Source organism: Mchenga conophoros, linkage group LG14 (assembly GCF_057382185.1).
Source record: "Mchenga conophoros isolate Kocher_MC1m ecotype Shallow Benthic linkage group LG14, M_conophoros_male_GT1.1, whole genome shotgun sequence".
NCBI classification, from domain to species: Eukaryota; Metazoa; Chordata; class Actinopteri; order Cichliformes; family Cichlidae; genus Mchenga; species Mchenga conophoros.
In genome coordinates, this window is record NC_140539.1 from 1,113,629 (window position 1) to 1,127,153 (window position 13,525).

Sequence of the window (13,525 nt, forward strand, 5' to 3'; positions counted from 1 at the left end):
TCCCCTTCCAGACCTCTCCCGGACAAACACAGGCGTAGTCGGTAAGGTATTAGTGTGGATACTTTATTTGAAACGGCCTCCCCAGTGCATAAAAAGATGGTTGCAAAGACATAAAACTGAGATCCGCGCTACACAGCCTGTATGTTACAACACACACCCCCTTCATATCCGGCTCGCCGTCTCTTATATCCCGTAACCCCTCCCCCTTGGCGTCACCACCAATTCTTTATTCTAACTTTAATCCCCGTCTCCCTCCCCCAGAATTTCTTTTTCATTATACACTCCCAAAACATATACATTGATACAGGCTCTCAACTATTTCCCAGAAGTCTACCCGACTTCATATACACATTAACGGCCCACGTAATGAGGCCATTCTCATGACGGTCCAGACACACGTGAACTCATTATTTAAACCCCACACCCCCATACCATCGGCTTGCGTCACCCTGCACGATTGGCGATCCCCCGCACGTCTCCCCGACCGACGCCCTTAACAAGTAAGTGGGAACCAAAATCTAGCCACCCCCGATGCGGCTCACAACTGGCTCCTCACCCCTTTTATTCCTCTACTCGGTCGTCAGAAAGATACGCCGCCCCGGGCGCCAAATCGAACTAATGGTGGCGATCTAATGGTGGCGGTGCCATACTCAGCGGACTCTGCCTTGAGACGGGTCACTCCGTCACATCATCCCCTTCCCCCCGGAGGTTGGCGATGTGCGGCAACCTAGAGAGGTAATCCGCCACCACATTGAGTGTACCTGGTCTGTGCCGGATGGCGAACCTGAAAGGTTGCAGTGAGAGGTACCAGCGTGTAAGTCGGCTATTATGATCCTTCATGGACTGGATCCAGGTAAGCGCCCGATGATCAGTCTCCAACACAAACTCTCTTCCCAGTAAGTAATACCGGAGTTTCTCCAGCGCCCACTTAATCGCCAGAGCCTCCTTCTCCACCGTCGAGTAATTGGTCTCCCGCGGCAGCAGCTTGCGGCTCAGATATAGGATCGGGTGCTCCTCGCCCGGGTCCCCTTGAACCAACACGGCTCCCAGGCCGCTCTTGGAGGCATCCACCTGGACCAAAAACTGCTTCTTAAAGTCCGGACTCCAGAGCACGGGGGTCGAACACAGGCAAGTTTTCAGTCCCTGGAACGCCTGTTCACATGCTGCGGTCCATATGACCGGATTTCGTTGGTTTTTCCCCAGTAATGTTGTCAGCGGCGCCGCCATTGTTGCAAACTGGGGCACAAACCTTCGGTACCAACCAACCAGTCCCAGGAAAGCCCGCACCTCCTTCTTGGTGCGAGGCCGAGGACAATTCTGGATAGCTTCCACCTTATCCAGCTGCGGTCGCACCTCTCCTCGTCCCACCTGGTAGCCCAAGTAGCGAGTCTCCTGCCGCGCCCATTCACACTTCGAGGGGTTCAGAGTCAGCCCGGCCTTATGAATTCTTCCCAAGACCTCCGACAGATGCTGCATATGCTCCTCCCACGTGTGGCTGAAGATGACGACATCATCCAGGTAGGCGGCGCTATAACCGTCACAGCCCTGTAACAACTTGTCCATCAGCCTTTGGAAGGTAGCCGGTGCCCCATGTAGGCCAAAGGGCATCACGGTAAACTGGAAGAGCCCGGCAGGGGTCCTGAAAGCAGTGTACGGCCTCGACGTCTCCTCCAGTGGCACCTGCCAGTAGCCTTTGCACAAGTCCAAAGTGGTGATATACTGGGCAGCCCCAATCTTCTCCAGTAAATCCTCAATTCGCGGCATGGGGTACGCATCAAACTCGGAGATGGCATTTAGCTTTCGAAAGTCGATGCAGATGCGTAAAGAGCCATCCTTTTTGAAGATAATGACCACCGGGCTGCACCATTCGGAGCAGGACGGCTCGATCACTCCAAGCTCCAGCATCTTCTCCACCTCCTGTCGCAGCTTCTCCACCAAGTGTTGCGGAACCCGATAGGGCCGTTGCCGGATGGGCTGTCCCTCTTTTAGCCGGATCACGTGTTCAACCAAGGTAGTCCGACCTGGGTTAACGGAACACAGCGAAGGCGTCTCCTGCAGAATTTTCAGTAGCTCCGCAGCCTGCTGTGAGGTCAGATGAGTCAATACCAGAGACCTTGGATCCGTAGCCTGCTCAGGTTCACTCTGTCCTCCTCCTTGCACCACCCTGGCCATCAGTGCCTCCCTCGGAGCCGGACGGGGCTGCTCCACCCATTCCTTCAGGAGGTTCACATGGTAGGTTTGTTTCGGTTTCTTTTTTCCCGGATGATGGATCTCATACGTCACTGGTCCCATTCGGCGAAGCACGATATAGGGCCCTTGCCATTTCGCCAGCAGTTTACTGTTGGAAGAAGGGAGAAGTAACAGCACCTTTTGTCCGGGCTGAAACTCACGTTGCCGGGCCTGTTGGTCATACCAGATCTTCTGGCTTCGTTGAGCATCCCGCAGATTGGCTTCGGCCTGGTACCGCTCCAACCGCTCTCTCATCTCCAGCACAAACTGCACCACCCCTTTCTCATTTGGAGCCACGGTCGAAGACTCCCACCCCTTTCGAACGAGATCAAGCGGCCCCTGTACCTCCCACCCATAGAGTAACTCAAAGGGGGAGAACCCCGTGGACGCCTGTGGAACCTCTCTATACACGAACAAAAGAAAGGGTAACCACTGGTCCCAATCTTTTCCCGTGTCTGACACAAACTTCTGTAACATCCGTTTGAGAGTCTGATTAAACCTCTCCACCAACCCATCTGTCTGTGGATGGTACGGTGACGTCTTGATGGCCGAAACGCCTAACTGAGTGTGGAAGAGCTGCATTAACTTCGACGTAAAGTTAGTCCCTTGGTCGGTCAAAATCTCATCAGGTATCCCCACCCGAGAAAACAACTGTATCAGTGCGCGCAGAACATTAGGGGCTGTGATCGCTCGCAACGGAAACGCCTCTGGGAAACGGGTCGCGTAATCACACACCACCAATATGTACTGATAACCCCGACCACTTTTTACTAACGGACCCACAATGTCCATAGCTACCCTACAGAAGGGGATAGAGATGACCGGCAAGGGTTGTAGCAGAGCCCAATCCGATTTGCGCGCTGGGCAAGTTTTCTGACACACAGGGCATGCACGACAGTACTTCTGTACATCCGTATACATTGACGGCCAAAAGAAACGCGTACTAACCCGTAAATAGGTTTTTTGGCGACCCAAATGGCCTGCCCAGGGGAGGGTATGAGCTAAATGCAGAATGAGAGGTCTACAACTAGCAGGGATCACAAGCCGCTGGTGGTCCCCATCAACTGCATACAACACATTTTTCTCAACCACAAACTTCTCTTTTCCTCCCCATTTCCCTGTTCCCCCTTCAGGCACATTAGCAAACAACACTTCCAACGTCTCATCCTCCCTTTGCAACACAGAAATATTTTCAGGTACATCCCATTTCATGTTCTTATTGCCCGGTCCCTGGGACCATAGCTGCTTCTCAAAGCGGCGTTGGCGACGAGATTTTCTCGGCCCTTTCGTGCCACCCTCGCACAGACTACTGTCCAAGTCTGGCAGGGGTTGGCATCCCGCCTTCGCCTGGGCCCTAGTGACCACTGGGCCTAACACCTTCATTTGAACATTCCCCGTTTCCCTCCCTTTTGTCTCTGTGTCCCGCTCTTCTTTTTCTTGCAACAAATCCATAAGCACAGGCACATCCATCCCCAGAATAACCTCTACCGGCAAATTCTGTACCACCCCAACAGACAATAAATATGGCTGGTCATTAATAGTCACTGTTATTTCCACCTTTGGGTAGGGATGTTTGTCACCATGCACACATAACACTTCTTCTTGTCGACTATAGTCCACACAGTTCACTGGTACCAAGCTTTGCTTAATTAATGACATAAAACTACCAGTGTCCAGCAAAGCAGTAACCCGCTGCCCATTTACCATTACAGTTTTATAGCGTTGCCCCTCAGCTGGCTGGACCTTTGTTGGTTCCGCCTCCAGCCGAGGTGCATAGCAGGCCCCAGTGACTTTGGCCTTCCGGATGGGGCACACCGAGGCTTTATGGCCTGGCTGCTGGCAGTAATAACAAAGAAAGTCCTTACCCGCTCCTCGTAGAGTGGATACCTTGGGGGCCCCGGATGGCTCGGGGTTACTCTCCCGCTTCGGCAGACCCGCGGATTGCGGGGACGATCGCTGTGACGTCCCAGCTGAGCGGACCGGGGCCGCTCCTCTCCGCGCATTGAAATACTGCGTCACCAACTTGGCTGCGGCCAGTCCGTCCGCGGGCTCATGCTCCCTCACCCAGGTCCTCACCTCCCCTGGAAGAACTCGAATTAGCTGCTCCAAAATAATCGCTTCTCCCATCTCGTCCTTCGTATGCTGCTCTGGTCGAAGCCAGCGCCGGTACAGTCCTTTCAGCCGGTAGTACGTCTCGGTGGGGCTCTCCCCAGGTGGAATAATATTAGAGCGAAACCGCTGCCGATACGTCTCCGGGGAAATGTCAAATTTAACTAACAAGGCAGCTTTTAAATCCTCATAACAGTGGGCTCTTTCTTCATCCATTGCGGTATAGGCCTCCAACGCCTTCCCCGCTAGCAACGGAACTAGCCGACAGGCCCATTCATTCTCCAGCCATCTCCAGGTTCTGGCCACCCGCTCAAAGCGCAACAAATAGTTCTCAATATCTTCCCCCATCTGGTACGGTGGAATCTTTGGCCCCTCCGATCGCCTCCACTCTCCGCCCGTCTGGTCGAGGCTGCTTGTCGTTGCCAGGGACTGGCGAGCCGGTTCCTCCAGTAACGACGGCCGGTATTCTCGCTGCCGGGCCGGGGTAGGCAGCACCATCCTGGGCCTACTCGCTGTTACCGTGCTCGGTGTAGCCGTAGCGGCCGTAGTGCTAGCTCCCGCTAACACTTGCCCTGAGCTCTGCTGACTAGCTGAATCCGCCGGCAACAGCGCATTAGGAGAGGGAACGGTCCTCAGCCCCCTGAGTTCAGCCAATAACACCGTCTCTCTCCTTTGCTGTCCCGCCAGGAAGTCCCTCATCATCGCAATCAGTTCTCCATCACGTGCTGCGGTCGAGGTTGTAGGCAACTCCGGACCAATCCTGCCGGAAATCTCCTCCTCCTCTGCTGAAGAAGACGACGCCGGCACTGTGTCCCACGCCAGCTCCTCTGCTGTCTTCTCCCCCCGGAAGCTCATGCTGCTGGGACCGCAGCCCTGTGCGCTTCGCTGGGAGGCGCGTTTTCCTCTTCCGACTAGCCATCCCACTTCTGACACCATATGTCATGGGGTCCCCTTCCAGACCTCTCCCGGACAAACACAGGCGTAGTCGGTAAGGTATTAGTGTGGATACTTTATTTGAAACGGCCTCCCCAGTGCATAAAAAGATGGTTGCAAAGACATAAAACTGAGATCCGCGCTACACAGCCTGTATGTTACAACACACACCCCCTTCATATCCGGCTCGCCGTCTCTTATATCCCGTAACCCCTCCCCCTTGGCGTCACCACCAATTCTTTATTCTAACTTTAATCCCCGTCTCCCTCCCCCAGAATTTCTTTTTCATTATACACTCCCAAAACATATACATTGATACAGGCTCTCAACTATTTCCCAGAAGTCTACCCGACTTCATATACACATTAACGGCCCACGTAATGAGGCCATTCTCATGACGGTCCAGACACACGTGAACTCATTATTTAAACCCCACACCCCCATACCATCGGCTTGCGTCACCCTGCACTATTGGCGATCCCCCGCACGTCTCCCCGACCGACGCCCTTAACAAGTAAGTGGGAACCAAAATCTAGCCACCCCCGATGCGGCTCACAACTTGCTCCTCACCCCTTTTATTCCTCTACTCGGTCGTCAGAAAGATACGCCGCCCCGGGCGCCAAATCGAACTAATGGTGGCGATCTAATGGTGGCGGTGCCATACTCAGCGGACTCTGCCTTGAGACGGGTCACTCCGTCACAATAGTGTATGCATTTCTGGATGTGTATACTAAATATTTTTCTACGTGTGTGTGTGTGTGTGTGTGTGTGTGTGTACACATATTTTACAAATTAAATAGAGTAAACAATAAATAAAATATATAAAATAAAATATACAGAGTGAGACATGTGCAAAACAGTGGCATTACTGTACAGTATGGAGTGCATAATGTTGAAGTTCCAGTAGTGAAGCTGAGGTGTCTATGACGTGTTCAGCAGTCTGATGGCCTGATGGAAGAAGCTGTCTCTCAGTCTGCTGGTACGGGACCGGATGCTGCAGAACCTCCTTCCTGATGGAAGCAGTCTGAACAGTTTATGGCTGGGGTGACTGGAGTCCTTGATGATCCTCCCCGCTTTCCTCAGGCACCGCTTCCTGTAGATGTCTTGGAGGGAGGGAAGCTCACCTCCAATTATCCGTTCAGAGCACCGCACTACTCGCTGGAGAGCTTTGCAGTTGTAGGCGGTGCTGTTGCCATACCAGGTGGTGATGCATCCAGTGAGGATGCTCTCAATGGCACAGTGATAGAAGGTCCTGAGGATGCGGGGGCTCATGCCGAATCTTTTCAGTCTCCTGAGAAAGAAGAGGCGCTGCTGCGCCTTCTTCACTGTTTTGTTTGTGTGTACTGACCACGTAAGATCCTCAGCCAGGTGTACGCCAAGGAACCGGAAGCTGCTCACTCTCTCCACAGCAGCGTCGTTGATGGTGATGGGGGTGTGTACTTCTCTGCACCTCCGGAAGTCCACTATCAACTCCTTTGTCTTTGCGACGTTGAGGGTGAGATGGTTGTCTTGACACCAGTGGGTCAGGGCGCTGACCTCCTCCCTGTAAGCCGTCTCATCACCGTTGGTGATAAGACCCACCACTGTAGTGTCGTCCGCAAACTTCACAATGATGTTGGAGTTGTTAGTGGCCGTGCAGTCGTAGGTGTAGAGTGAGTACAGGAGAGGGCTCAGTACACACCCCTGTGGAGCACCAGTGTTCAGTGTGATGGGGGATGAGGTGATGCTGCCCAGTCTGACCACTTGGCGTCTGTCAGACAGGAAGCTAAGGATCCAGCTGCAGAGGGAGCTGCTCAGTCCTAGATCCTGCAGTTTCCTGTCCAGCTTCGAGGGAACGATGGTATTGAATGCTGAGCTGTAATCTACGAACAGCATTCTCACATACGTGTCTCTCTTCTCCAGGTGTGACAGGGCAGTATGTAGTGTCAGGGCTATGGCATCATCAGTGGACCTGTTGTGGCGGTATGCAAACTGTAGAGGGTCCAGTGAGTCGGGTAGTGCAGAGCAGATGAAGTCCCTGACCAGCTTCTCGAAGCATTTGCTTACGATGGGGGTCAGGGCTACAGGTCGCCAGTCGTTCAATGAGGAGATGGTGGAGGATTTGGGTACAGGGACGATGGTGGCCATTTTGAAGCAGGCTGGGACTACAGACAGAGAGAGGGAAAGGTTGAAGATGTGCGTGAACACTCCAGCCAGCTGAGCCGCGCATGACTTGAGGACGCGGCCGGGAATCCCGTCCGGACCAGTAGCTTTGCGTGCGTTCACCTTCCTGAAGCACTTCCGCACATCCTCCTCAGACACAGTGTGCGCACTGACGTCATCCGCGGTGCGCACACTGTCCGGTCTCATGGTGTTCGCTGTGTCGAATCTAGCGTAGAATACGTTTAGATCCTCACACAGAGAGGCCGTGGTCTGCGGTGTGCTGGTTTTCCCTCTAAAGTCTGTGATCGTGTTTAGTCCCTGCCACATCCTCCGAGGGTCGTCAAACTGTTGCTCCACCCTGTCCCTGTACTCACGTTTGGCTGCTTTGATCGTCTTCCGGAGTTGGTAATGTGCGTGTTTGTAGTCCGATGTGTTTGCGGAGGCAAAGGCGGTGCTCCGTGCCGCCAGTGCCGCGCGAACATCTCCGTTAATCCAGGGTTTTTGATTTGGGAAGGATTTAACTGTTCTGGATGGGACGACATCTTCCACGCATTTCCTGATAAGTGTCCCACGCATTTCCCAGTGTCGGCTTGTGGGGGAATGTAAACAGCCGTAATAATCACTGCTGTAAATTCCCTCGGTAGCCAGAATGGCCGGCACTTAATCATCAGGTACTCCAGGTCCGGTGAGCAGAAGGATTTGACCGGGTGCACGTTCGCATAATCACACCAGCTGTTGTTGATCATGAAACACACACACCACCGCCTCTGCTTTTCCCAGTAAGATCCTGTGACCTGTCCGCGCGGTGCACAGAGAACCCCGGTAGTTGTATTGCGGAGTCCGGTACTTTGTCCGATAGCCAGGTTTCTGTGAGGCAGATCACGCAGCAGTCCCGCATCTCTCGCTGGAATGAGATCCGTGCCCGAAGCTCGCACAGCTTGTTCTCCAGAGACTGCACATTAGCCAGTAATAAACTGGGTAACGGTGGTCTGTTAGTGCGCCGTCTCAGTCGAACCAGAACGCCAGATCTTCTCCCTCTGCGTCGGCGTTTGCGGCCTCCAGGGCCAGAGAACAAAGGCGTCTCAGGTGAGATGAATGGGGGGTCTGCAAACGGAGCGTCCGTGTTGCAAAACTTGAACTCCGGAAAGTTATAAGAAAGACCGTCTTTTATGTCCAGTAAGGTTTGTCGGTCGTACACAAGGAGACAAGTGCTGCTCGTGAAAAAATAAAGGAAAAGTAAAATTAAACACAGAAAAAAGCTGTTGCTTGGGGGAGCTCGCGACAAGGCTGCCATACTCGGCGCCATCTTGAATCATCAGCGAATGGTGGATAGGGAAGAACCGGGCATCCCAGTGCCAACTTGCTTGAGCATTTAGCGAAAGGAGTGATAGAAAACATCATGGTGATGGAGAAACAGTAGAGCACGTAGCTAGCGACAGATTTCCAGCTTGCATTAAATGGTGTTAGGAGGAAGGAGCACAGAACTGAGTCGTCCCTGCTACCTGGCGCTTGCAGTGAAGTACACTGTAGCTTTTGCTGTTGGAGCTGCGATTTGTTTGGAAGCATGGGTACGGTACGGCGTGGCTTCTGGGTTCGGCGCTGATGTCCGTCAGCTTTTCGGCTAACTCGCCCGGCCTGTGGGCCTGTTTCAGAGCGACGTGAGGGGAGCTGCGAGTTTGGCATCCAAAGTCACTTCATAACTGGATTTAGCGGAGATAAGATGACTGGATGGATCGACGTAGTGAAAACTGCTAGAAGGTCATCAGCATTCAGTCTCTCGGAAGCGCCGCCGTGACGTTCGGTGTACTCCTTTGATTGCCGGAGGAAAAGCCATGAACGCAGAGCTTGAGTAGTTGTTCATCTGATGTGCTGCAGACAAGAGGATGTAGCGGATGGAATGGACCCTGTTTGCACGCAAACGAGAATGAACAGCTTGCAGAACTGGGGGAACCTATATGGATGACAACCGGAAGGAGCGTGTTTGGAGGTGTGGTCCCGCTCCTGAAATTCCGATACATAATCTTGTTGGCTGAAGGCAGCAGAGATCAGAGTTATTTAAATAATCGTTGACTAATCAAAGAAAAATTTGCAGATCATCGACTATCGAAATAAGAGTTGCAGCCCTCAACACAATGCAATATTACATTACATTACATGATTTCATATGTTGAGTACTGCAGTGACATTGTCTTTTTTCTCACTGTAAATTATGTCCTCAAAGTTGAACTTGGTAAATATCTTCTGTCAGACTTGAATGAGGTCAAGTTGGCAATTACATGCAATCTGGTGAGATGAGCCCTCTTGCAGTAGTATTTTAATGCATTTCATAAACCAATATTGCATGACTAAACATACAATATTGTCATGTAAAATACTCTGCTGTGTCAGCTTTTCCCCTCACCAGCCGACACTGTAGGAGAATAACTCTGAAATTCAAAGGCCATCATCCCAATGAACTATTAGCAGCCTGTTGTTGAGTCAGCTGCTGTATCACCATCTACTTCTTATATCTTCATGCTCTCATTCACGTTACTGACCAGGTGTTTCCAGAGGAGTCTGCCTTCCCAAATGCACTGTAGGAACCATCGTCATGCTTGTACGTGAGCTCCCTCTGATATCCTGCAGCACCAACACACAAGAAATCAATAAAAAGGAAAAAAAGAGGATTATTTTTTCACAACACAGAAAATGTGAATCAAGTACATTTGGATTTATTTACCGTACAAAACTCTAGTTTTGGTGCCAAGTTTATTTCAAGTGCAATTTATATCTACAGTCCGGCTATGTTACAGGAGCCCCCCGTCAAATGTGCATACTTACAAGGCTTCACAACCAACACATCTGCAGTTATTGCCATTTAAGTTGACTTATTATTTAACAGCTTGCTGTGTGGACTGGTCTGATCTGATTTGCAAGGATTGCCCCTGAGCTCGACTTGGTGCCCTGTTTTTAAAGATCACACCCTCTTAACTTTGCACTCGTTCTACTCAGCTGCCATAAACAGTTAAAACTAGCTTTAAGATCAGCTGATTCAAATTTTGCAGAGGTAAAATCCACACATGACCGTTATCAGCGCCAATATGCAGAGTTTAGGAATTAGCACGGTGGCTGAGTCCAAGTCAAAGTGGAGTACAGTTTTAAGATAATAGCAGCGACTCTTCCATTTTTACGGTTCTCATCTGATGCATTTTTTAAGGTTTAATTTGATCACCATCATCGTGATCATTCTGCGTGGGGGTGGAGCACGCACATTAAACCTTGTCCTAAGAAAGCCCCAAGTGCTTACCGCTCTCCAGGAAGTGCGTGGCCTTGTCCAGAATATTCTGAGTCAGCTGACCAGTGCTTTTCAGGTAGTTCAGGATGAAGATGTTGGGAGCAAACAGGAGCATGTTCTGCTCCCCGCAACCGTACGGCATGGCCAGGAGCTTGTCCAAGTTCTGCGCTGCCCTGCCCATCAGGTCACCTGCCCAAGCAAACCGAGGAAAAGCTACAGAGATGTTTCACCTGGCAAATTAAAGTTCACTAAACAACAGAATCACTAACCAAGCACAGAAAAGGTCGCTCTAGCAGAACCAGCCACAAACAGCTCGGGCATAAGAAGAGAGACATTCTTCTCCGTGACCCCATCTGGCAACAACAACAACAAAGAAAAGGAAGAAAAAGCTTCTTTAATGAAAGAATTAGCTCAACCTCTTTTCTTGGCTAAAGTTTATCAAACAGAATGATTTTACTGTTAAAACACTGTTATGTACATGAAGCTACAAGCAGTTTGTTTATGTGAAACACAACAAGGCATCGCAGCGCTTTGATTTTGAGACAAGCTCAGCACTACAGATTACACGAGACGGCTCATGTTGGTCATTTAGTTGATCACAGTGAGGAAAGTGCATCTTACAGCGGCTGCTCGACTTCAACTTTAGCTAAAGATCTGCTGCCAGTGGAGAAAATACACAACGAAAACTAGAGATGGACCGATGTGAAGTATCAGTATCGGTGACCTAAATTACTGGATCGGATATCGGAGAGAAATAAAAAAAAAAAAAAAAAAAAAAAGTAATCCGATCCATTAAATATCAAAAAAGCACCTCACAAAACTTGCGACACGCCGTAACTCGCCTCATAACCGTAGCACGTCGGAGCAGTGTGCGTCACGTGATAGAGCGGCTGTGGCAAGCAAGTGTGTAAGTTCATCTCTGAATGTTTGTGAAGTGTTCCAGCGTTAAGCTTAACAACAGATATATGGAGCGACTGCCTCTCTCTCTCTCTCCTGTTGCTGCTTCAATCATGAAACTGATCAATGATCAGCTGATCGTCTCTCTTGTTTGTTTTTTGGACCACTTCACACCAGAAAGAGGAAACCAGCAGCTGAACAACAGCAGCACGTTTAACCTTGATAAGCTTAATATTACTTTCTACACCAGGATCTTTTTCTACAGCTGACGGCTGTAACTGTGCAGGGGCGGATCTAGCAAAGTTTAGCCAGGGGGGCCGATAGGGCATGAACAGGGAAAAGGGGGCACAAAGACATACTTTTCTTTCTTATTCTCATTTAAAATGTCGAGCTTTTAATAAATAATTATCTGAATCTTACACCCAAAGTTTTAATCTGATGTAAAATGTATAGAAGTCCATTACTGTATATAGTAACTATTAAGTCTAATATACCCTAGTAAGCTATAGTACTTTTTCCATCTGTGCAGTTCTGTTGAAGAAAGATGTTGAATATATTTAATTATTCTTGAAAAAGAATTTATTTCTGTGCATTTTTCTTTTCACACTGCATCAAATTAAAGTTGATTACGTCGATTAAGCATCATGAGGTGGGGGGTGGTTCCCTATTTTTTTTTTGCTGGGAGTTTTAGAGCCCTATTGGTTAGGTTGCTTACTCTTTAAAATACCAGAATAGGGAGGATGGTGCAGGTTTAAGTTTATTAGATTCATCAGTTTTGCTGAACTATGAAATATTTTGGGTGCAGTGCATTTTTTGCATACAGGTGTAACAGAATAGCTTGAGTGTTTGTTTGTTTTTTAACTTGAGTATGAACTTTTACAAAAAGCAGCAAGATATTAAAAACATTTTTTTATTGATTAAAAAACACTATATATCGGATTTATATCTGTATCGGCAGATATCCAAATGTATGATATCGGTATCGGACATAAAAAAGTGGTATCGTGCCATCTCTAACGAAAACACAACGAATTTGGTTTCCTCGCCATGCTGAATAACCATCATGATGCAGGGAAGTGTTATGATGCATGTATGAGGTGTGAATGAAAGGCCCGAGTTGGAGTTCAGAGTTCAGCACTCAGAGTCAGGAGGCCTTACCTGGGGGACAGAGGTGAACGTTGTGACTGACCATCTGTGGGGTTCCTTCGGCCTTGGGAAGAGAGACAGAAGTGAAGACGACCGACTGATTTCATCACTCCAAACAAACTTCTAAACAGCTTAAACATAATAACAGTGAGCTTTGATTTGGTGACATGCTCCAGACATTAGAGTGAACTGGATTATTTGAACTCAATCCCACTGACTTTCCCATTAGCTGAAAGCTGCTAAAGCAGTTTGTTTCAGTCAGAGGACGACCGAGAGGCTGACCGAGACCCAGTATAAACATACCAGTCATGTACTTTGAGAGTGAAGTCAAACTAAAATAAAGATGCTTAAGTGCTCCTATAGAACTACGGCAAACTGCAGATACAGCCGATCATCAGAAAATGCAGACGGGAAGGAGAAGTGGACCGAAACTGAAGTGATAACAGCTGCCCTAACAGAAAGAAAGTGAAGGTCTGTGCGATGCTACAGGTTCCCTCTCTCCATGCCCATCACCACAGTAAAGACCTTTGAAGCTCCTGGTGTGCACTTCTTAACAGGCGCCAACATTGGCTCATTGTCCACCATCTAGAAAAACAGACTTGTTGGGCGTTCTGTCACAGCACCGTGCTGTCTTTAGACTGACCCAGATATCTGCAAAGGCGGACTGGCCGGGTGGCTAGGTGCTTAGTGTTATAGCTGTGGCCATGGGACCAAAACAGAGAAGTGTGGCCCCTGTTTTCATCCATACACTGCACATGTACATATATTTTTAAAAAATGGCTGAGCCAGGTTTGA

General features: G+C 49.6%; 1 protein-coding gene across 1 annotated transcript in view; it reads right to left on the reverse strand.

The window, feature by feature from the left end:
- The window catches only part of a2m1 (alpha-2-macroglobulin 1), a 70,079-nt gene that overhangs the window by 20,522 nt on the left and 36,032 nt on the right, over nt 1-13,525 (reverse strand). Inside the window, exons 22-25 of the mRNA XM_085244662.1 lie at nt 12,743-12,794; nt 10,957-11,040; nt 10,700-10,876; nt 9,951-10,032 (exon numbers count right to left, since the gene is read on the reverse strand). Coding sequence (XP_085100788.1) covers nt 9,951-10,032; nt 10,700-10,876; nt 10,957-11,040; nt 12,743-12,794 — 395 coding nt within the window. The remainder of the gene's footprint in view (nt 1-9,950; nt 10,033-10,699; nt 10,877-10,956; nt 11,041-12,742; nt 12,795-13,525) is intronic.